Raw genomic sequence first — 25,050 nt, forward strand, 5'->3', positions numbered from 1 at the left:
TCAAATCGTTTTTCGCTTTCAGACTTTTGGCCCTGACATTGCTTAGGGGGGCGGGGCTTACCAAAGAGTAGTTTGGCACCCTGAGTGACAGCCCTCCCTCTGTCATGATGCCTTCATGGATGTTATGTAGTGCAAGAAATATAACTCAACACTTTCTATACACAATACTCCCGTGATTGGTGGTAAACAAAACTGATACCAGCATCAACGTTCCGTTAAGCGAGCTGTTGAGCATCGTAGTTGGCAAAAATCGGGGTATAAGAGCAATAAACTGTGCTAGAATGTGAAATTACGTATCCGCAATGAAGCGTTGTCCTTCCTCACTTCCACGTAGCTCCGTGAACGCAGCATAGTATTGGCTTGGCTTTTGCTATGGCCTCAGGTCCAGCGCCATATAGATAGAAGAGTTACGACAGCGGAAGTCCAAAAACGGTTATCGTCACGTGGTTCATGCAGACGAGGATCGTTCCCCGGAAGTTCATGGCGGGCAATGTGAATGCATTGATAACAGGAGATAGAACTACGATTTTTGGTAATTATTAGTGAATAAAGGTTTTGATTTGCAATATTTATACAACAAATCGATATGTGTATGTATTTACATCAATATGTTTTAAAAAATAAAATAGAATTTGCTAATATTAAGTGATACTATTAGGATTAGTGTGAACAACTAGTTTACATGTCAGGCTAACAGTGCCTTGGTTAAAGAGCCTGTTGCTGTTTATAGCTTTGAATTCTTTAAAACCAATATTATCTTCTTAAACCTGTATGGTGGTCAGGAGCATCACTTTCTAATGTTTATTGATATATTTAGAGGGAGGGGATCTAAAGGAATGCTTCAAAATTCAGATTAGATTAATTTCTACCATTTTCTTAAATTCATGGTAGTTTCAGTAATCCCATGGTAATTGAGTTCACAAGTTATCTAAATGACTAATGTCATCTTTATGGCTTTCTGAAAGGACAGGAGACCGACAGGTGACTATCAAAGGACTAGCAGCAGCAGCAGCAGCAGCATGATGATGATGATGTTAAATGTGTTGTTTTAGGAACATCCATTGCAAATACATGGAATGCAATAAACATTGAATAGCATATCATGCAGTTTGTCTGTGCCTTTTCCTCCGTGTTGTCCTGGTTTGCTGTGCTGCCTCCCAGTCGCCACCATGGTTTGCTGTGCTGCCTGGGGATGCTCAAATCGCTCAGAGAAAGGAGTACGAATGTACGGCTTCCCCACTGACACAGTGCACAGGAAAAAATGGCTGGCTCAAGTCAGCAGGAGCAATTTCACGACCAACAGCAACAAAATATGTGAGGTTATTATATACAAACACTGCATTTGCACTTATTCACAAAACGAAAACCACACCATTGGGAGAGCTTAATGTTTTGTTTAATACAAAAAAACAGGGAAAGGCTTGAAAAACACAGAGCTGAGACTCAGGGTGCAGGGTGAGGGTCTCAATGCAGGTATTCAGGCTCCATTGAATCCCCCTCTGGTTCTTGTGCTGAAAGAGGGAGTAACAGACAGGAGAAAGGGTTATACACACCTATATAGCACACTTATTGGAAATTGCCTTGGGGAGATAAGGTGTGGTCTTTGTTCCCAACTGAAGTTATGGAACTTTATTATTTGTGAGTTTAACAAAGTATGACAAATGGCATCAGTAAAAGATGTGATATGAATTTCTATACAGTTGTCTCACATTCTTGGTCATATTTTATATACAGTAATGAGTATAACATGTCCAGTAAGTATAAAGTGTTTCCTAATACTGTGTATTCAACCAAAACTGAGTTGTTCTGTGTGTGAAGTAACCTCAAGTCACTCCGCAGGCACATTTTGATGCAGACCAGTTTGTCAAGACGAAAAAGGGCAAGACTAGGCTGAGAGCAGAGGTTATACCCACCATCTTCGTGCATCGCCCTGTGGTCAAAAAGAGAAGGGCCCCTGCACCACGATTCACCCCGGGACCTGTATCTACAAAGCCCATAGCTCATGATCACAGCTCTCCTTCGATTCAGAGAAACAAAATAGTTGTATCGGAGTTTAGGATGGCCGAAGACACTACACTACCCATAATCCCCAGCTATCGTTTAGGACTACAGTACCCGTGATTAAACTTCAAGTCGGGATTGGATGTTGGAGTGGCAGTGCGCCAAGGTTACGGAATCGAAACTGGATCGAACGCCGCCCCCCCCCCAACAATTAGAAGTTGCCAGCATTAAACACCAATTATTAACCAATTAAAATGAACCGATTAAACATCTCTCTGACACAGTTTAAACGCATTTCAAGTGGAAGAATTGTTCGTGTCTCCTCGTGTCTCGGGAAGCTGGAAGCTGTATTATTTTCAAAAAATAAAAATATATATTTTTTTTTTGTACTTGACACAACATTGAGTCAAACTTATCCTTGTTTTATTCCTTGTTTTATTTATGTTAAATTGTTGTTGTCGGTTAATTTTCCATTTTATTTATTTTGGTTTAAGATATCATTATTTTTTATTTATTATTATCATGTTAGATGTTTAAACTTTTCTGCATTTTATAAGGCAATATATACTTTTTTGTTTTTGTCCGTAGGCTAATTAGGTTATTAAAGAGTTATCGTGTCAAAATATAGGAAATATTTTATTGTATAATCGGTACAGGAAATTACATCATTCGGAGCACCACCTATTGGCCAAAGACGCTGCCACCGGCATTACGATCCATCCTCTGACAAAGTAAGTTGGGTCACTAAAGTCTGATACATGTTTTGCTTAGATTTAATAATTGGGGCTTTTTTTTAAGCCTTTACTCGCATGGTTCATCATACATACTGAACTGTTCTAAGTCTGAGAAATGCTTTCGCCAAAATCAGCAAAGCAACATTAATGTGAAATTATTCTTGCGGGCGGCTAGCTAGCTAGCTCACGTTCAACATAAGCTTAAACTAGTTTAGCTACATTTATATCAGCTCCTAAGTGGTGTGTGAAAAATATTTGTCTTAATTACGGCTACATACGTCAGTGTTAAAGTGTGAGTTATACGTTATCTTAATCGCTTTTGTTTTACACATGACAGTACTAACGCTGGCCGACATTTTAATGTTTGGGGGGGAGGGGCATAGTCCACGTCCATGTGCTTGTTAGCCGTATGAAACAGGAAACACGTAAATTAACTCAGTCTGTCTAAAGTAGTTAAACCGTCACAATGTGCATTTAAAAAAGCTAGTTTCACTACATAATTCACTTTTTCTGTTCTCTCCTGCAGCTCCTGTACCCACACCACAAACCCATACACTGATCTACACCATCATAAAACCAACGGCACTTTTAAGAGCCAAACTCAACCTATCTCCCTATATCCCTATCTAGCTCTCTTATATCTATCATCTATTTCTTTATTCACCCTTCTATCTATGTACTGTACTTCTCTACTTTCCTGTGTTTGTCAGTCTATCTGTTTGTTTGTAATCCCGTGTTAATCATGCCAAGTGGGTCAACAAAAAAGACATGTCCCTTCTGTCAGAACATTTTATTTTGTGCACAGAAGATCTGTGGACATTGCCTTAAGGAGCAGCCAAAAAAGCCGCGCCTTGAGAAGAAGCTCAAGAGGTTTGATGAGAAGCGAGGGGGTTGGGTGTCAGGGCGGAAGAAGAACCACAACATTGCTTCCATCAAGGATGAAGCCATTGTCTTGGTATGTACACTTTTTACTGTATGTTAAGGCCTGGACACACCAAGCTGACACCAAAGAACTGACACAGACGGACCCTGACTGTTTTCAAATATATTGGGCCAGGATCAAGTTGAATGTTGTTTTTATATACATTTATTTCTTAATGATGTTTGTATCTTATTAACCAATGTACACTTTGATATCAACTTCAAATATAGATATTATTGCAAAGGTATTATTTAATATTCTCTTTTCTTTCAATTTTAAAACTACTCTTATCTTAACTTTCACAGCCAAGGGACACTATTTTAATTTAACTACACATTTAAATAAACAGAGAAACTTCCTTCACTTCCATGTTGTGTTCCATTCTTGCTTATGTACACACTTTTAGACCTTAAAGGTAGGGTATGTAAGTTTGCCACTTCCTTACAGAGCCCCTCCTCCAACACACACGAACGCGCACATGACCAATGAGGGCACGAGATAATTTTGTGCACAGATGGAAGGCTGACAGGCAGGTAGGCCATCCAGTTACTTTAGCTCAGATGATTGGTCGTGATTTTTACAGTATTACGGCTTCGACAGATGACATTTTTTTATGGATTTTTTGTCAAAGCACTTAAGATATTCATTGCTATCGGGATGTTAAGAGCATTCCATGGAATATAACAAAAAGTGTATCTCGAGCCGGTTTTTCAAACTTACCTACCCCACCTTTAATAAGACTACATAATTGTATGTTACTACTCTATATTACTCTTACGACTGCAGCCACAACATACGGGAACGTTTTACATCGTAGCACGCAATTTCAATTTCAACAGTGTCAAGCTATGCTTGGATTGTGTTACATTTTAATTATGCAATAGTCATTGTAAGTGTTAACTGTTAATTGTTGAGTGGTCACACATTTGTATCTTATTGTACTTTAACTTTAAGATTATCAGGGTTTGAACTGGGACTCAGGATACTGATTTATTTGTATTTGGTGTTTGTCTATAAAATATTTTCTGCTTCTACTGTGTAACCCTTCCTGGTAAATACATGATTCTGCAAAAGCTTAAATCAGCATCTATGTTTCTGAATGGCATACAACTAGATGGTGTCATCAGTAATGTTATACATGTAGTTGTAGTTATATAGTTGTTGTTGATGTTTCCTTTCCATTTCTTTATACAGTAAATATATTATTTTGTCATTACAGCTTGAGAAACTCCATGCCATTGGCTTTAAACCAGTGCTGCTTCTTGGCAAGGAGACCAGGAAGAAGGACGTCAAATGTGAAATCCTAACCCCTCGCTGCACACTGACCGCCTATGCCCAGGATTACCTTGACAAGATAGGCACTTTTTATGAGTACCTTTGTGAAGGTGAGATGCTTGCACTATATCTTCACAGTTCACAGTATTGTGTACACAAAATGTTTGTATCAATGGAGAGCTTAACATTTCCTTATAACCAACACAGTTATATGGAATGAGTTTGGATCAACTCATTTAATAAAGTCAGTTAAGTTAACAACAACTTACAGCGACTGTTTTCAATCCATCCAAATCTTGTGGGACAACAACTTGATCCAGTATTTATCCTTTGATACAGCCAGAAAGCAGTCATTCGAGCCATTTATTTGGGTTTGGCAAACTATATTTGTGCGAGACAGCTAACACACATCCTTTCTACCTGTTAACTGTCACTATTTTTAGCTGCAAAGTATTACAAAAGTTGAAAGTAATTGCAAAATATTTAGGGTTATGGACAACGTTTGACTGTTTATTATTTTAGCAAACTACATACAATAAATACATTTTTAAATACTGAGTATGTAGCCTAATGAGACATGGCTTACTCTGCAGAGGGGACTTGTGGACATTTAACTGTTATTTATCAGGAAATAGTTAGGCAAGTTTACGTGAATTTGAAAAACCATTTTGGGGTATTGTGCTACCACTTGCGCATTCATTGTATACAAATTGAAAGTTGTAAAGTTGTTAATGTCAAGGTAGTTAGGTTTGATGACTGAAATGTATGTTTAGGCTTGAGCCATCCCTTAAGCAATTTCCTTTTAGCAAACCGTTCCTAAACGGTTTCCTTTATCAACGCCCAAAAGGGAGAAATATTTTGAGGTTAATGGTAAGAGCACAATACATGAAGACGATCCCAGTTGACCACATATTCAGTTTGGCAGTTCTGTATTAAGGTCATGTTTCTCGGGTTGTAAACAAAAGCAGTTATCCAGTGCATCCAGAGGTCCCTTTACATTACATTTATGTTTTTATCCAAAGCGACTTGCTACTTATTTGATTGCACTTATGCACAACACGTTTGCGTCAGTCTCATAAATTCTGAACAAAATGTGTGGATGTAAATAATGTAAGGGAGCATACATGCACACGTCTATATGTTGTCTACCGACAAATTGACATGTCACATCACATGGAATGTAGACACAAATCGGAAGAATAATATCGCAAAAACAAAACCATAAATGGTTGACTTGATAAACACTACTATTTCTCTGCTATTAACTTTGACTGCACACAGTCCTATGACATGACGAGTATATTTTTGACCCTGTCTGGAAACATACCTTAAGCACGCTTTATTTTTTATTTCTAGATATATATGAGTTAACCTCTTTGTCTTAAGCAAGTCAAGACCAACATTTGTTTAACTTGCACAGGTTGGACACAGGACTCCACTGGCCAGGGGGTTGGGAAGATCCTGAGGAAGAGACAGTCACGCTCAACCTCACACCCTGTGACCCATCTGAACCAGAAAACAACTGGCAGGAGGCAGGGACCACAGAGAGCCAGGTGCCAGAGACAAGCACCGTGCAGGTGGAGGTGCTGAAGACCCCCCCTGTGAAGCAGTGCACCATCATAGAGGTGGGGCAAGAGGAGCAGCCCCAGCGGGATGATGTGAGACAGGCTACCACCACGGAGGGGCCAGGTAATAAAATAGATAGATAGAATCGGAGGGATGAAACCCTCTTTAATGGTCACACATGCAGAGCACACAGCACACACAGTGACATTTGTTCTCTGAGATTTGCAGCTTTTATATTTATAAAAATCAAGAGTGTTTTCCGATATTTTCCTAAAAAATTATTGTAGGTAACTTGTTGACAAGTCATGCTTCTACAATATCTCAAAACACCTAATTGCACTTCTTGCATTTTTGGGAATAATGATTGTTCCAATAGGTAAATAATAATAACAGCAATAGCTTAATCTAAATAACAATTTCACCTACAACTTCATAAATATGAAAGGAAAATGGGATACTTGGGTATGTGTATATCCTTAGGTACTCGGATATAAATAAATATTGAACGTTTAGAAAAATACAGTCTTTCATTCCTGAACAGACATGTGGTTACTATATGGTTATACCTTTTTCACACAAAAATGCAAAGCAACAGCAGGCTTACTTTACATTTGATAAATCACAAAATAAAACTCCTATGGGATTTAGTTTACACACAGAAAGGGTCTTACATTGTAGCGTTGGGCAGTAGGTCGATTACATCAAAACGATTTGGCTCATGTCCATATATTGTACGAGAGGTTGATATCATTAATATTATGGTCTACCTAAAGCAATCCCTGACCATAGGGGTAAACTTCGAAGCAACTCATGCAACAACGTCATATTTAAACTTTATACTCAAGAACTGCATTTAGATACGACACTGTCCCATAATGAACATACGGGGAATAAACTTAGGTTTTTGAATCAAAGTTAAATTCATTTAACGTTACAGCACAACATGTTAATATGTATCCAACTATTCCTTACACATAAAGTATGGAGTCAATTCTATAGGCAAGACAACAAAACACCTAGACTTCATATATCAACCTCAATTAAATCGCAATAACAAAAACAGATCTGTACCTAACACCTATTGCATCATGTGATGCTGCATTTGTGGGATGTAATTTGAAACTTGAGTTTAAGCTTAACTTGGTGTACTGTATGTATATAGTAATATTTCTTCTTCAACCCACAGCTGTCAGGACAGGGTCCGTGAGGGACACAGTACTTGGTCCTAGACGCAAAAAGAAAAAGCCAGGTATATTAACAGTATTAAGTATTTTGACTGATTATAAACATTTGCATGAGTCGAATTGATTGGTATTCTAATAAATCTATCGACATGTACTTTAGCAAAGTGCATGTAAACGCAGTGATTGATGCTTCTTCAGTGAGTTAACAATGCTATATTGTGTCTAATAACTATAACTGATACATTATCCAAAAATCCAAAGGGCTTTAATTGTCTAATTAGACTAAAATACATACAGTCATAGTTGATAAGGTGGTGATGAGAATGCTAGGCAGTAAAGGAAGCAGCAGTGCAGCATTTTCTTTGGTCATCTCAGGCTCAGCAGTGGTATGGCCATTCAAACAAGCATCCCATGTTAGGACTGAGAGCAGCTTGGTTCCATTTCAATTATGTCGACAGTAACTTTTGACCAGTGATAACAGTGTGGTCACTTTTCATCATGCAAGTCTGGTTGCTACTTAAATGTTCATAGTTGTATTTATTTTATTTTTAATATGACTAATACTGTATGTGGAACCTGCTTTGATGTTCACAGATTGCTCCTACCACACTCGCCTAGAAACTTTCCCCATCAGGAGTGTAATAAAAGAAAGAATGAGAAAGGTTAGACGGGAATAAAAGTAATGCATAGGGTGTGCTTTATGATTTACAAACTTCCAACACAATTGTTTGCTAAAGCTAATATGCGTGTGGTCTTTCCGAAATTAGAGATTTGTTTTCTTCTCTTGATAGGGAAAAGCAGAAATGTTGGTGGAGTGGGAGCCCTGTCCAGTATGGTATATATCTTCCAGTTACTTGGCTTCATGTCATCTGATGTAGTCCCATGTTGGAGAACAAACACATGATATTTAACAAATGCAAAACATCCAAATCTACCACCAGTCCTCTTATATATTTCACTGCTGTTATTCTGAAGCAGCTGAAGTAGTGTAGGAACAAATGATTGTTTAACTTCATTGTTGTTAATGTATGTGTTTTTGTTTGTTTTTATTGTTTGTTAGAACATTTGTTTTCATTTCTATGCTCACGTTTTCTAAATGGTAAATGAAACATTTACTTATATAAATTGAGTTATAAGATGTTTGCTTCACACATGGTTTATGCTTTTCGGAAAGACGAAACCAGTAACTGTAACTAACATTATTCCATTCTGTTTTCAGTGGCAAGGAGTGGGCTCATTCCTGGCTGCCGAAGAATTCTCCGGGATAATGCATAAAAATAAAATCTGTTATTTGAACACCAGTTTTGTTTTTGCACGTTTGTTCTCTTGTTTATATGCTCCAATTGAGTCATATTTAATATGTTTCTATTAGAAATAAGATGAAAACCTCCACCAAAATGCATTTGACTTTTTAGGAAATTACAGTTGAAATACTACATGATTTCATTGTCAGTGATAGGAACACCATAACCTATTTTAAGCATATTCATGTGTGAAATCTGGTACTTTGCCATCCACTGCCTTATCTAATTTGTTTAACTTCCAAAGTATAACGCTTTGGAGGTAGGCTTGCATGTAAAGCGTCTTTGGGTTTCAGAAAAGCCCTCTAAAAATAAAATGTATTATTATATCATTTAATTGTAGGCCTAATTAAAATGATCCTGATCTGGATCACTGGTTTTGCTACTACATTTAAAAGCTTTTGGGGACAAATGCTTGAGATATTAAAATGGTAGTGATTACTTTGAATTTTCTTTTTCACTTATTGAAAACCACAACTCCAGTATCAGGATGGTCTTTATCTGGAAAGTTATCCACATCTCATCACCACGTTGTCACGGCGACCCTTTGTCATGTCACAGATACGGTACCCAAACTCAGATCGCTACCCAAACGATACTGCCGTTGCTAAGGAGGCAAAAGTGCAAATTTGTATTTTATATTTTTTTAAACACAGGGTTTGGTTTCGGATCGCGCCCGATTGACGGATTTCTGAAAGGGAATGGAGCCTATACGGCCGTCAAGGCAAAACAAGTCGAACGAGCAAACGCACACACGCCGGAAGAACTACAAATATTTCATCTCTATGTACTTCATAACGATTGTTGGGCGCGTATCTAATGGGAATTGTAGTTTGTAGCACTGCTCTCATATCATTTCAATGGGTTGACTTTCTATTCTTCTGTGTTTTTGTATGTTTTGAGCTGAGGTGCCAACTCAACATACAATGTTGATGAAATGAATGACATTTGGTGATGATTCATGGTTTTTGTGTTTATGTAATAGCAGTTAAAACAGGACCGGTCAAATTTGACCACGAACACCAAAGTAAGGGGGGGAAACGAATACAATAGGAGGGTTTTAATGTAACCATTACTTATGACATTGATGATATTTTAAATCAAAAAACATATTCCCTAAAATGTGGAAGCTCTGGATGCCATACAAATGAATAGTTGATATATTTTTAGGGCCACAATTTTGGCACTAGCGACTAGTGTTATCAAACGCATTTCAATGGTGAAACTATCCAAAGATATTGGATATGACAACATTTTCCACTACGATGAAAGGCGTGTAAGCCAAAAAAAACTTATTCTGGTTCCATCATGTGTAACCCCACCCATCCTCTCCACCTGCAGCTGGACAGACAGATAACCCCCCCCCCCTCCCCCACCCCCCACCTGGACAGACACGAGCTCCTTCTCCAACAGACTGCTGCAGCTCCGCTGTCACAGGAACCGATACAGGAAAACATTCCTGCCCACTGCAATAACTCTGTACACAACACGTTCTCACTCCCAACCGGTCACATGTTGACGGACGGTCAAATCCTTGCAGTATCAATACTAATTCGGCTGACTTTTATATTTGATCCAATCGGTATATTGGTATATTTACACCATAACGGTGCACAGCTGATAGAAAGGGACACCTAGTGGTTAAAGCACGTTATTGAAATGTATTATTTTTATTATTAGATATTAATAGGAGACACAGACAGACAAACTAATAAGGCTTTATTTAAACATTAAAGAATACTTTAGGTTAAGGTCTTATTTTTGAATAAGAAAAAAGCTTTGGGGGTATAAATATTAAGCCTGACAAAGTACTAATATATTGCTTTCCTGCAATGTTAACTACTGTATGTTTAAGCACTTATTTTAACTGATATTATACATATGTATTATACTCTTATAAGATGTATGTAGATAGTATAAGAAATGTGCAGAATATGACAGTTTAATGGTGGAGGTATACACACATATTGATAGATGTCTTGTAATGCACTGTTGAGGAACCTGCGACCCAAGTTGTTCATCTCCGACCTTGTCAGGTATCGAACATTCAATAAATAAAGAACACAGAATTATTAAATATAAAACACAGAATTTGTGTGATTATACTAAATGATTTACAAATAAACACCACTGCATATTTACAACTGTTACACATGCTGATGTAACGAAAATGTTTCCAACTTGGGATCAATAAAGTATATCTTATCTTAAGATGATCGATGGCTACTGCCATATTTGCAAAATTTGCCTCTGAACCTTGACAAGTGCATGTTTCAGGCTTATCAATTTAAAACAGGAGGGGTCACAGACACAAGACGAGCTGTTAAATAAAGCTCTTCTGACCTTAGCTGGCATGTGGGTAAATATACCCACATGACAGCTAAGGTCAGAAGAGCTTTATTATTTATATGATATTATATATATATATATATATATATATATATATATATTATTTACATTATATTAAATATTATATATATTATATTTATATTTATTATTTATAAATTATATAATAATAATAATTATTATTATTTATTATTAATATATATATATTAATGCTGCCCATTATGGGCACAAGCAATTTCCCCCCATTTATTAGTTATATGTTTTAAATGTGAGTGTTTCCTATCCCCTAAACCTCCAGGGATGTACACAGTTTAATACTGGCAACTTCTTATCATGGGAAATATGAAAACGTCTTTTAAAACTACAATTCCCAGCAGAGACGTGCCATAGAACATGTTGCGAAACACACAATGGTGTGTAGTTACTACACAGTTACTACATTTGTAGTTCTGGGGACGGGGTGGGGGAGGGGGTGGACCCGTTCAAATCCAGTTTTGGACAGTCTGCCGTGGTTCCATCCCATTTCAAAGTGCTGTTCGACGCTCGGCGTAACCCTCGGCGCACACTCAAACATCCAATCAGAGCTTGAGGACTATCACGGGGTTTGTCCATGGATGGGTTTGTCAAGCGAAGCGGAGAGAATACTTACTTCCGGGTGTAAAATTCTCTAAAGCAAATGAGCTGCTCCGACCCTCGGTCCTGATGGACTCCAACTTGTGTTTATTAATCAAACAAATAAATACACACAAGGATACTTATGTGTTGTTGAGTAAATAACAGTGTGTGGTTTAGAAAAGAATACAAAATTAGAAGGAAAAAACGATGAAACAATACAGATTTCAGTATTCTGATCCCCAACTCTCCCCATAACTGACGGCAACAAAAGTCCTACATTATTCAATTAAAATAAAGAAGTAAAAACAATAAGTGTGCCTTGATATTGAGTAAGAAAAAGGTTGATAAACGCTGTGAGAATGGATCTGCGGAGAGCATTTCGCCGCGATCCCAACGTGTCTATTACCAACGTTCAGGGAGCTCTATGCAAGTCGGTGACGGGGAGGGGCCCTGAACGTCCGTCAACATGTGACGGGTTGGGAGTGAGAACGTGTTGCTGTACAACAAATCACCTCTGGCTGGAAGAGAACTCTCTGCTCCATACTTTCTCTCTTCACTGTACATTTGACATATTCAGTGTAATATTTAATATTCCATCTGTCACATAGTTATGTAAATATAATACCTTGCATATCTTGTTATTGCTCATTTGTAAATTCAACATGTATATTTTCTTCTTTATTTCTTGTCTTTTTATTTGTATTGTATAATGCCATGTGTTTTAATGCTGCTGCAACGCAAAGATTTCCCAAATTGGGATCAATAAAGTTCTATCTTATCTTAAACCAACAACCAGTGTTCCGGATGAGGATCATCTCTTTACAAAAATATTCAAGTGCTAACCCATATTGTTACTTCTAAATGAATTTATTTCCAAACGCATTATAATGCAGTGTGATGTAAACAACAAAAAGTACCACAGACGTATGCTTAATTTATATGTATTCATCAACCAACCACATCAATAACATTATTTTTAAAACAATAAAATGGTCCTCTCTGGCAATGGTTTACTTATGTGTTTCACCACAATACAAGTAAAAGGCCACCATAAGGGTGTATGTCTTGACTCTAGAGTGTTTGGGGTTAGTCTAACATGAAAAGCATGGACAACAGAACATAAAATCAAGTTATGCAAACGGTTATAACATACAGTATTAAGAAATCATACAACACAACCATTTTTTTATGATTTAACTATGTACATTAAACATGTACATTCTATGTGTAAATCAAATATAACAATATATAACAATGTATTATTTGGTTTTGAGAACAACAATGAGGTGATTCACCAAATAAACTATTTGTTGTTTATCTCAATGTCCCTAATTATACATCCTAAAAGACTGTGCATTGTACATGTTGATTGAAGTACTTCAATCAATCAGGTTAATAGATGGAGACCAAAAAGGAAATATAACTGACAAAGCAATTAAAGCAAGTAACGCAAAAGAAACAAAAATGAACAATTCGAGGAAAGCTGTTATTGGCCCGCGGTGTAACAAGTGCAGTCATATAAAGTTAATGACAGTTAAATCCTATAAGAGATCGAAAATAATAATGCATAGGCATCCCGTTCTGGGAAAAAAGGGAAAGACCTCCTGCTCTTGGACAATGATGTGCTCACCAAGTTGTATGGTAACCAGCAAGATATACTTGGAGATTTAGGAATTTACATTCTAGTGTTTCAAAAAGGATCAAAAGTGAATGGTTCATTGCTCAGGATGCATTCCAGGGACGCTGAGCATTTTCTTCAATACAATTTAAGTTGTGTACAAGTGAAATGTTTGGCCTGATGCTGCGGCATAGGGAAAAGTCAGATGGTCAACATATTCAAGGGTGATCTTCCATTGAGGAGTATGAATACAATCTCTAAATATAAAGTCAGTAAAGTATTTACATTTCTGATAGCACATCAAGTCTTGGCGGATATTCGTGCTTGAGAGCAGCAGCAATCTGGGGAAATACAGAGAAACAAAAAAGTGGGGCAGATCAGAAACCAAATTTGAGGTTTTGAATACACAATGTATGTTTAGCATTAATCATACAAAAGTAACAGCAACATGTCTAGGTTGAGGCTAAATCAACAAAGATACTGTACATTAATTCATAAGTAAATTACCAAAATTATGTTTCCTTCTTCATCTTCACTGGTGTCTGGACTGCTTAGGCCACTTTGACTTTCCTCTTCATGTTGAAGGAAACAAGCATCAGAACGTAAAGCAGTCTTGTACTGCTGCAGTACCACCTGCAACCTCTGCACGCCTCAGCATGCTTCCTTCTTAGGGTGCACCCAAGTCCTCCATTCGCCTTGTCTACATCTGAAAATACACAAAATATTGTTATATGGACATACTATAAAGTAAGATTGCTTCACGAGGCCAGAGCACTTCAATGGAGTATATTCTCTCCCATGTACATATAAAGATGAATGTCACTGTCAAGGGACTTAATTATGTCCCATTGCATGCACTGTGAGCACGTCCAGTCGTGCTTTTGAAAGCAATAATGAGGTTATGATGTGTCATCTAAAAAAGTATGCAATAATAGGGCAAAACCTTCCACTCACCTGCTTTGGACATGTATTTTGTTGTCAGGGCACAACGGGACAGGTAGCTGTTGACCTGCTCCACCTCTTCCCCAGCGGTCATCCCTGCTCGCTCCTGGTTCTTCCCACCTCATATAATCTGATGGTAAAAGGTTGCTGGAATTGTTGTGCAAAGAGGCTACATACTACTATACTAAACAGTATAGCTTAGATATTTACTACTTCAGTATTATAAATATAAAAAATATAAATGTACGTGATACAAAAATATTTCACATACCTTGCATTTGGTAGCATGGGCTCGAGAATGCATTACACGGCTTATGGCTTCATGGTGGTCAGCTCCTGGAGAGCAGGAAGGACACTTGCAGCTTTCTCCATGTACGGCCAGTACTTGCAAGCCACATCCATGGCGAAGAACTTGGCTTTGGCTGGCATGAGCTCCTTTTGAAGATACAGGGGGTAGGCGATTATCTCCCCCCTGTACATATTTAAGGCCTTCAAAAGAAACCCATGGCGACATACAGCCACCTCCATCCCTTCTTCATCCAGCTTCGAAGCCCTCCTTGACGTCTCCCTCGCTGCTGTCCACTGGGAGTCCCTACATGTGCCTCTTCCCTGGGTCTAAAACACACATTACATCATGACAAATCAGTTAAAAGCAATGGAATCACAATCTCCACCATTTGTTCTAATTATCTGATTTTGGAGTAGATGGTAAGGAGAAGTAGCTGAATTTGAAGAAAGTCAGGGTCGGATATACATGGCTATTTTTGTGATATACCTATGTCTTCTGCTACAAAGAGCCCATTAAAAAAGGCGCTGCCATCAGAACTGAGGAAAAAAAGATTAGCAAATATATCCATGAAATATAAACAGTAATCAAAAAAGTTAAATAACAACATTGTAAAAACAGCACCTTCCACTTCACCGAAAGCGATACAGCTTCCTGTTTCCATCGGCAGAAACAGCCAACATCTCCGGCGTGCAGGCAGGGCAGATGAAAGGAGCACCACAGCAGAGCTGGTCTTCCTCATACGAGGCATAGGAGAACTCCAGAAAGCTGCGCTGCAGTGCATCTCCGTTGACAGGTCCAGACTGGAAGATAATTGCTAGGGCCGGGACTTTAACGCGTTAATTAAGATGAATTAATTACACAAATATTAACGCGTTAAAAAAATTAACGCATTTTAATCGCACTTATTTTTGCACCGCGGAACGTTTCTCACTGAATCAATCAATCAATCAATCAATGTTTATTTATATAGCCCAATATCACAAATGTTACATTTGTCTCAGTGGACTTCACAGTTTGTACAGAATATCAGTATGACAATACGACACCCACTGTCCTTAGACCCTCACATCGTACAAGGAAAAACTTCCAGAGAAAACCCAGTTTAAAGGGAAAAATGGGAGAAACCTCAGGGAGAGCAACAGAGGAGGGATCCCTCTCCCAGGACGGACAGACGTGCAATAGATGCCGTGTGTAAATTGAAAAGATAATACATTTACAACATAGGTAGTCCAAATGTTTGGAAATGCATGTGTGTATAATAGGAAGATGAATCCATGAGTATATCCATCCAGGACTTATGATCCAGGACCACAGCCACGACTCAAGATCCAGGACTCGCAATCCATGACACAGGACCGCAGGATCATCCATGACTCCGGATCCCGGCGTATATAGACAGCAAAAAGAAAGACATTTGGGGAAGCTGGATTAATCGGAACATGAGAGTACACAGGTATAGACAGAGAGAAGGAAGAAGTAAGATGTCCCCCGACAAACTAAGCCTATATCAGCAAAACTAGGGGCTGAATCTAATCAGCCCTAACTATAAGCTTTATCAAAAAGGAAGGTCTTAAGCGCACTCTTAAAAACGGATAGGGTGTCTGCCGTCCGAACACAAACTGGAAGCTGATTCCACAAAAGTGGAGCTTGATAAGAAAAGGCTCTGGCTCCCATTGTACTTTTAGAGACTCTAGGAACAACCAACAACCCTGCATTCTTGGAACGCAATGCCCTAGTAGGACAATAGGGTATAATGAGTTCTTTAAGGTAAGATGGCGCCTGCCCATTAAGGGCTTTGTAGGCGAGAAGAAGAATTTTAAATTCTATCCTGTGTTCTATAGGGAGCCAGTGTAAGGCAGCCAGAACAGGAGTAATGTGGTCCCTTTTCCTAACTCTGGTTAGTACACGAGCTGCAGCATTTTGAATCAGCTGAAGCGATTTGACTGACTTCTTGGTACACCCTGATAATAAGGAGTTACAATAATCCAGCCTTGAAGTAACAAATGCATGGACTAGTTTCTCTGCATGGTTTTGAGGCAAGATATGCCTGATTTTTGCAATGTTACGTAGATGGAAGTAGGCGGTCCTTGAAATTGATTTTATGTGGGCGTTAAAGGATAAATCCTGATCAAATATAACACCAAGATTCCTTACAGTCTCACTGGAGGCCAAATTAATGCCATCCATAGTTAATATATCTTTAGATAATTGTTTCGTAGATTCTTCGGGCCAAGTACAATAACTTCAGTTTTGGTCGTGTTTAACATCAACAAATTTAAGGTCATCCACGTTTTTAAGTCCTTGAGGCAGTCTTGAATTTTATTTAGATGATTAATTTCATCAGGCTTGATTGATAAATATAGTTGAGTATCATCCGCATAACAATGAAAGTTTACAGAATGATTCCTTATAATATTGCCTAACGGAAGCATATATAGGGTGAACAAAATAGGTCCAAGCACTGAGCCCTGTGGCACTCCATGGCTAACTTTGGTTTGCATGGAAGATTCATCGTTGACATGTACAAACTGAGAGCGTTCAGATAGATAGGACCTAAACCAGCCTAAAGCAGTTCCCTGTATGCCAACTAAGTGCTCTAGTCTTTGCAATAGGATATCATGGTCGATAGTATCAAATGCAGCACTAAGATCGAGCAAGACAAGAATAGAGACAAGTCCCTTGTCAGAGGCTATTAGAATGTCATTTGTGACTTTAACCAGAGCTGTGTCTGTGCTATGTTGTGTTCTAAAGCCAGACTGAAAATCTTCAAATAAATCATAGTTTTTTAAGTAATCACACAGCTGTTTTGCGACTGCTTTCTCAAGAATCTTTGAGAGGAACGGAAGATTAGAAATAGGTCTATAGTTGGCTAAAACCTCTGGATCGAGGTTGTGCTTTTTAAGAAGCGGTTTTATCACTGCTACTTTGAATGATTGTGGAACATAGCCTGATAATAAAGACATATTCATAATATTTAATAAAGAAGTGCTAATTAATGGAAAAACTTATTTTAACAGCTTAGTTGGAATCGGGTCTAAGATACACGTTGATGGTTTAGAAGAGAGAATCATTGAATTTAATTGTTCAAGGTTTATGGCTGAAAAGCATTCTAGTTTACTATCGAGTGTAATATTAGAACTTACGTTTCCGGGAGCTGTTGATAACACTATACTGGTTAAAGGCAAGAGGTCATTGATTTTGTTTCTAAGAGTAACAATTTTATCGTTAAAAAAGCACATAAAATCATTACTACTGAGTGCTATGGGAATAGAAGGCTCAGTCGAGCTGTGGCTCTCTGTCAGCCTGGCTACAGTGCTGAAAAGAAATCTTGCATTATTCTTATTCTCATCTATTAATGAAGAGTAGTATGCTGCTCTGGCTTTACGCAGTGCTTTCTTATATTCATTGAGTGTAATTTGCCAAATTAAACGAGATTCTTCAAGTTTAGTGGAACGCCATATCCTTTCAAGTTGTCTCGACTTTTGCTTTATTTTGCGGGTTTCGGCATTATGCCATGGAGCTAATCTATGTTGTTTTATTTTCTTCTTTTTCAAAGGAGCAACAGAGTCTAATTTTATTCGCAGCGCATCTGTAGCACTATCAACAACATGATCAATTTGGGGTGGTGTACATTTTGTATAAGTTTCCTCCCCTACATGCAGACATGCTATCGAGTTAAGTATTGGTGGAATCTCTTCCTTAAATTTGGCTATAGCACTAACAGATAGGTTTCTGCTGCAGGAGCTTTTGGCTAATGCTTTGTAGTCTAGTAACAGTACTTCAAAAGTTACTAAGAAATGGTCGGATAAAGCAGGATTATGCGGTTCGACTAATAGTTGCTCAATTTCAATACCATAAGTCAGAACAAGGTCAAGAGTGTGATTATAGCAGTGGGTTGGTTTATTTACACTCTGACAGAAACCAACAGAATCTAATATAGAGTTAAATGCAACAGTAAGGCTATTTTTATCATCGTCAACATGAATATTAAAGTCACCTACGATAATTACTTTATCTGTTTTAAGTACCAAAGCTGATAAAAACTCAGAGGATTCTGATAAGAATTCTGAATAAGGACTGAATGAGTTTCAGGGGTACCGATTATACTGGAGCACCAACTAACGTTCATGACTTCAAACAACAACAAACCACAGTGAACAATAGTCAAACTTGAACGAAGAAGCTGATGAGACCACTTTGGTTGGCCCCGTGGATGGGACATTTTGTTTTAAAAAACGGACGGATGGAAGCGTCGATAAGAGCACGGTTGTTTGCAAATTATGCAAAAAGGAATTTGCATATCACCGCAGCACATCAAGCCTCAAGTATCCCCTCAATGCAAAACCTATAGCAGCTAGCGTGGAAGCTAGCGTGGAAGCTAGCGTGGACGTTAGCCCGACTCGGAGTACAAGGACCCACACCCAATTCGCGTTGATCAAACAGTGGCCTATGCAACAGAGAGATTTTATTTTTCATCAGGATATTGGAAGAATAGGAGGGATTGAGGTCAATCACTGGCACTTTTTTATTTTATTTGAAATGGTACAGTACACTTTATGTTGAACTATTTATTATGTTGTTGGTGCAACTGGCACTTTATGTTGAACTGTTTATTGTTTTGGCCAAGGTTATTGAGAGAGTTGGACTGAAATGTATTAGATTTTTTAAATCAACTGTTGGTAAATCAACAAAGTCTGTTATGGCCTCTGAAGCAACAGAGAGATGTTTTCTAATAGTCAGGGTTTCCAATGTTCTGAATGTACTTGAAAGTATTGTGTTTTACTTAAAAAACAAAGTGTTATAGTTTACAGAAGGTCTACCTACCTATAGGCTACCTGAGTCTCTGAAATGTACTATATTCCTAAATATGCTATTGCTACACTTTATGTCAAAATTGCACTTTTCTGTAGGTCTTGGTTAAGTACCATCTTGAAAAAAATAAACAATGTTTTGTTGCTTAAGCTTATGTATTCAGTCATTAGTCAATGGTATACTAAAATACATGTGAAAAAAATTGCTTCTCACTGTTCTCAGGTCAAATATTTATATGTGATTAAAAATGCGATTAATTGCGATTAATTAATTACAAAGACTGTAATTAATTAGATTAATTTTTTTAATCGAGTCCCGGCCCTAATAATTTCATATATTGCTGTGATTTTGTCTATTTACGGAAATGTTTTAATGTATAATATGGTAAAGAATATTTACACTTACTCTTCCTCCACACTTTGTGCGATGCTCCAGCAGCTTTGCAAAGGCCTGTCTGGAGAATCCCGGAGAGATGACCTTGAGCTCTTCCAAGGAGCTCAGGAGGTCCAAGGTGTAAAGTGTGGAAATACTGACCGAAGCTGGCCAGTATCCACTCTTAAGGAGGACTTTCAAGTCGGGGGTCCACTGCTGCTGGCAAGTTTGACAGACACATAGTGGCAGATGCAAGTCATAACGCCCTTGGAACAAGTAAATAAACATAATTAAGACACATTTTACAACAGTTCCATCTACAAATAGTCAAAGATGAACAGATATTACATGAAGGTTTTACTCCAAGTGGAATCACAATGCCTCAGCCCACAACAGTAAACATATAACAACAATTCAATAGAAATCCAAATATATATATGTTTACCATTGATGGTAATTAAAATCACTGGTTTGCCTGGTACCACAGTGAAGTTTGTGCCTTTACAGGAGCAGTTGGGTGCCTTCCCAGTTGGCAATATGCAAGCTATCAAAAAAAAAGAAGAAAAGCACTAATTACCATTATATGCTGGCCTAAGAGACATGTGAACATCAAAATGCAAGTTTGAGAGAGCATACCTTGGTCATGGGTGTCATATCCACCTTCCACTCTAACAACACACGTTGTTGGACTAATTGGTTTAAAAAAAACATTCATTAAACTGTCCCTGTTGTGGAGTGGCTGGTTCTTGTGATGAAGTATATCACAGTCTTCACAGAACCACTCCTCGGGGAGACACTCTATACACCTTGGGAGGAAATACAAAATTATTCTAATATCCTAGAATTACTTTAATTTTCATGTGGGTTTTCTCTAGGTATCCAGTTTTCTAACATCCCAAAAGTCATGCATGTTAGCTGAAATAGCAGGGCACTGAGCATTAATACTGAAAAATTACAATTAGGTAAAGTAATTTAAATAAAGGTAAATGTTATCTCACCTAATAACAGCCGGCTCGTGGCAGAGGCCACACAGGGGATGACCAACAGCCTCTTTTTCTAGAAGGCATTGTAGGTGGTGTGGTCTCGCTTCTTTCCAGCGCTCTGAGGCTTTCTGCTGCCGAAAAGACCAGGATGAGGCAGAGCTTTTTTGAGGCTCAGGAGGAGGACATGAGGAAAGAATGTCAGAGAGTCTCTCCATATTCTTTTCTGTGAACAGAATGGGAAACTTTAACTCTAAATGATTATATTTAAGATGAACACTAAAAATCAAGGATTATTTTTTGCTCAGTATGGAACTGGCCAATATCTTTACTGAATTACATTCCTCGTTCGAGTCCTGAACTGTCAGTTGTGTATAAGGTTATTTTCTCTCACGAACACAATTTATTTAAAAATTGATTTTAGTTTTAAACTTAAAGCCATTTTTGTGATTTACCAAATTCGTGTTGTGCTGAAGGTTCAGTACGCAGAACCTCCACACTGGAAGACTGGAAGCCCTCAGTCGGGGGGGATGTGACTGTAAAACATCACACAGAGGGTTAACAACAGATAACTGATGTTTTGTATTATCTACCTATTGTTTAAAAGCTTGTGAAATTAAATAAAGCATACTTCTTATGACACCACAGTGGGAATGTCTCCGACTGTAGTGTCACTATGCGTTTATATATTGGAATTATTGTAGACCCTCAACAAGCAATTACTGTGTTTTAATTCGATTTTCCAACCATTTACTTAGTAAATTCATAAAAATGTAAAATAATTGGGATTTCAACCTGTAGCTGAGCCTTGGCGTCGCCTCCACGCCTCCCTCTCGGCTTGCCACGTCCTACACAGCCCCTTTTAGGGGACTGTAAAGTGTCTCCTACAGAGCGTGCCCGTTTCCTCTCCTCAGCTGCTTTCTGTGACCAAGTAAAAACTCATGTAAGGTTGATGTTGCTGATAAACTGATACCATATGACAGTGGAAAAATACAAGTAAATTAATTCACTTGAAGAACATTTTTGCTTCAAGTTTTTCCTACCATATACAACGAATGAAGTAAAACAAGTTGAACAAGCTTTATTTAGTAAGCCTCTGCCCCCCATGTTGTAATGATGAACCGTTTTGCAAAGGCCCTATACATCGATCCAAAATCCAGTTACTCTTGGCCTGTTCAGCATTTTTTGGCTAACAGATAGTGCCAAATTCAAGTGGGAAATGAATGAGGCCATATGGGTTAAAACACCAACCTTAGCTTCAGCTAGCATATGTTCATGCTTCAGCTCAAGAGCCATGCGTTTCCCTTCTTTGGATGTGGGATTGTTGGGGTCTGGGTAGTGTTTTGTTGCCATTGCAACACAGCCAGCCAGCCAGCCAGCCAGCCAGCCAGCCAGCCAGCCAGAGAGCCAGCCAGCCAGCCAGCCAGCCAGCCAGCCAGCCAGCCAGCCAGCCAGCCAGCCAGCCAGCCAGCCAGCCAGACAGCCAGCCAGCCAGCCAGACAGCCAGCCAGCCAGCCAGACACAACAGATATGCAACAGCTGCTGTATGAGACAAACAGAGATAGAGAGACAGATTGTAAGATTGAGATGGATAGATGAAGAAATAGATAATGAATGATAGAAAAAGATAGAGACAATAACTATAAGAAAGGTAGGTAGATAGACAGAGAGATAGGTTGAGTTTGGCTCTTAAAAGTGCCGTTGGTTTTATGATGGTGTAGATCAGTGTATGGGTTTGTGGTGTGGGTACAGGAGCTGTAGGAGAGAACAGAAAAAGTGAATTATGTAGTGAAACTAGCTTTTTTAAATGCACATTGTGACGGTTTAACTACTTTAGACAGACTGAGTTCATTTACGTGTTTCCTGTTTCATACGCGTAACAAGCACATGGACATGGACTATGCCCCTGCCCCCCAAACATATGTCGGCCAGCGTTAGTACTGTCATGTGTAAAACAAAAGCGATTAAGATAACGTATAACTCACACTTTAACACCGACGTATGTAGCCGTAATTAAGACAAATATTTTTCACACACCACTTATGAGCTGATATAAATGTAGCTAAACTAGTTTAAGCTTATGTTGAGCTAGCTAGCTAGCCGTCCGCAAGAATAATTTCACATTAATGTTGCTTTGCTGATTATGGCGAAAGCATTTCTCAGACTTAGAACAGTTCAGTATGTATGATGAACCATGCGAGTAAAGGCTTAAAAAAAAGCCCCAATTATTAAATCTAAGCAAAACATGTATCAGACTTTAGTGACCCAACTTACTTTGTCAGAGGATGGATCGTAATGCCGGTGGCAGCGTTTTTGGCCAATAGGTGGTGCTCTGAATGATGTAATTTCCTGTACCGATTATACAATAAAATATTGATACATTTTTTATATTTTGACACGATAACTCTTTAATAACCTAAGTAGCCTACGGACAAAAATAAAAAAGTATATATTGCCTTTTTTACCGGAGCACTTTCAGCCACAGACTGAGATCACCCATAACCACCACACAGCGCCACAGGAGGTCTTTCCTCCCAGTGGCAATTGTTAGAAATTAAAATCAATGTTTTGATGGTATAATGTAGCTTAAACATACCGTCAGTTTAAACGCTCTTTTATACTGAAAAACCAGAAATTCTTGTGCACAAGCAGTTAAGCTTTTATTCTGAAAATCCTTCATCAACGGTTAGCATTTAGCATGTGGCTAATATACGATTTCCTAAAGAGGTGAATTGAGTAGCGAAATGACGTGGTGTGGTGAAAACCGAAACCTACTGATTTAACACTACAACTATAGATGTCGAGATACTACAATGCTGAATATTAAATGAAAGTACAGTTTATTTGAATACACTATTGTTTACAGACGAGAGTAGCATGTGACAACATCCGGAATGACCGGAAACCAAACGAGCCGTGAAGCATTTTCTGTATGTTTTAGAGTATTGATTACAGCGTTTAGAATGTGTTACAAGAAAAGTGATGAAAGAGAATATGAGGAGAAAAGGCGTGTTAAGCATATGTTAAAGGTGAAAAGTACCAATCCTCTGTTTAAACGCAACAACGGACATTAGAGGCGAGGCGAGCCGGCTGGCGGGGAGGAGCCAGCAGAGGATATATAAAGCACCGAACGGGGGATTCGGGCTTCTCTTCTTGCTCAGGAGAGACAGATCACAGCTTTTTTCTGCCGGAACAATATTCTGTCTGTAACACTACCGCGCCTTTTTTAATTAAAGTATCCCATTTGAATCTTTTTTAGTCTCATTTTAAAGCTTCTCTCCTGGACGCGAGAATAAAGAACATATTTAACACAATCAAACTCTTTAACTCTTCACCCCTAAGTATAGGGCACTGAGAACTTCCACACCAACACTATGTGCAATATACTGTAAGTTCCATCACTGCAATACACTCGCTGCTATATATATAACCAGGGGTGAAAGTGGTTTGAATTTCTTGCAGGTACTATAATGCTACCCCGACCTTCATTGGTTCATATTGTTCTCCTCCCGCCCCCAGCTTCATGCATCCCTGAACACAAACTTCACATTTTTAATGTCTTTATGGGGTAGAAATTAGAAACACTTGACAATATGTATAGTCAATTATTTATTTTCAATTGTGCATACAACTTGTGTCAAAACTTAACAGACCATTAGCAAGGCATGTTGAGGAAGGTAAACTACACACTTTTCCACATTTTCCACAGAGGGCTGAAGTAGCTCTCCTCTTCTGTGTACCGGCGAGCCATGCAGCTTGTTGAGTGGGCTGCTCTTCTTCCTTTGCCCAGCCAGGTCTTCACATAAGGCAGTGGATCCCACTGTCTGCATGGTGGTCCCGCAGAGCTGATGAAGAGGAGATTTGCTGCATTTGTTGTTGTAAGTTTGCTCCTATACTCAGTTATGATGTTATTCATTGTGCTGAACCCCCGTTCACAGTCAGCATTGCTTGGAGACAGTGCCACTGCCATGAGCAACTTCTTCATTTTGTTGGGAATGTTTCTTCCTCCACTGGCCTTGTATTCTGTGAATCCAAGATGGGCCTATTGTTGGTTCACATGTAGGACATCACACAAAGCCCTCACCTCATTATC

The 25,050-nt window shown here is 38.5% G+C and overlaps 2 protein-coding genes across 10 annotated transcripts; one reads left to right on the top strand and one right to left on the bottom strand.

The window, feature by feature from the left end:
* Positions 1–1,378: 1,378 nt before the first annotated feature.
* On the bottom strand, positions 1,379–23,639 carry LOC307036583 (uncharacterized protein). 7 transcript variants are annotated; one of them, XR_013807390.1, is made up of 12 exons: positions 23,232–23,639; positions 22,209–22,712; positions 21,753–21,878; positions 21,413–21,493; positions 20,976–21,183; positions 20,614–20,783; positions 20,423–20,521; positions 14,776–20,243; positions 14,517–14,634; positions 14,070–14,268; positions 13,848–13,903; positions 1,379–1,511 (listed from the first exon to the last, which is right to left on the bottom strand). XR_013807390.1 is itself a non-coding variant. In XM_079677031.1 (8 exons), the coding sequence occupies exons 2-5, from the start codon at positions 22,308–22,310 to the stop codon at positions 21,034–21,036; spliced, it is 459 nt and encodes a 152-aa protein (XP_079533157.1). In that variant the 5' UTR covers positions 22,311–22,712; positions 23,232–23,625; the 3' UTR covers positions 15,150–20,243; positions 20,423–20,521; positions 20,614–20,783; positions 20,976–21,033. The 7 variants fall into 7 exon arrangements, 3 of the variants coding, with proteins under 3 accessions (XP_079533157.1, XP_079533158.1, XP_079533159.1); XR_013807393.1 differs by lacking the exon at positions 1,379–1,511 and having other exon boundaries at positions 12,533–13,903; positions 14,776–15,119; positions 15,280–20,243; XR_013807391.1 differs by lacking the exon at positions 1,379–1,511 and having other exon boundaries at positions 12,533–13,903; positions 20,423–20,498.
* On the top strand, positions 3,451–8,966 carry LOC307022479 (uncharacterized protein). 3 transcript variants are annotated; one of them, XM_079655283.1, is made up of 6 exons: positions 3,458–3,690; positions 4,877–5,042; positions 7,685–7,747; positions 8,277–8,344; positions 8,474–8,517; positions 8,902–8,966. In XM_079655283.1, the coding sequence occupies exons 1-6, from the start codon at positions 3,478–3,480 to the stop codon at positions 8,948–8,950; spliced, it is 603 nt and encodes a 200-aa protein (XP_079511409.1). In that variant the 5' UTR covers positions 3,458–3,477; the 3' UTR covers positions 8,951–8,966. The 3 variants fall into 3 exon arrangements, 1 of the variants encoding a protein (XP_079511409.1); XR_013803414.1 differs by lacking the exon at positions 8,902–8,966 and adding an exon at positions 6,353–6,621 and having other exon boundaries at positions 3,459–3,690; positions 8,277–8,771; XR_013803413.1 differs by lacking the exons at positions 7,685–7,747; positions 8,277–8,344; positions 8,474–8,517; positions 8,902–8,966 and adding an exon at positions 6,353–6,381 and having other exon boundaries at positions 3,451–3,690; positions 4,877–5,802.
* Positions 23,640–25,050: the final 1,411 nt, after the last annotated feature.

The sequence above is a fragment of the Notothenia rossii genome (assembly GCF_949606895.1).
Source record: "Notothenia rossii genome assembly, chromosome: 1".
NCBI lineage: Eukaryota > Metazoa > Chordata > Actinopteri > Perciformes > Nototheniidae > Notothenia > Notothenia rossii.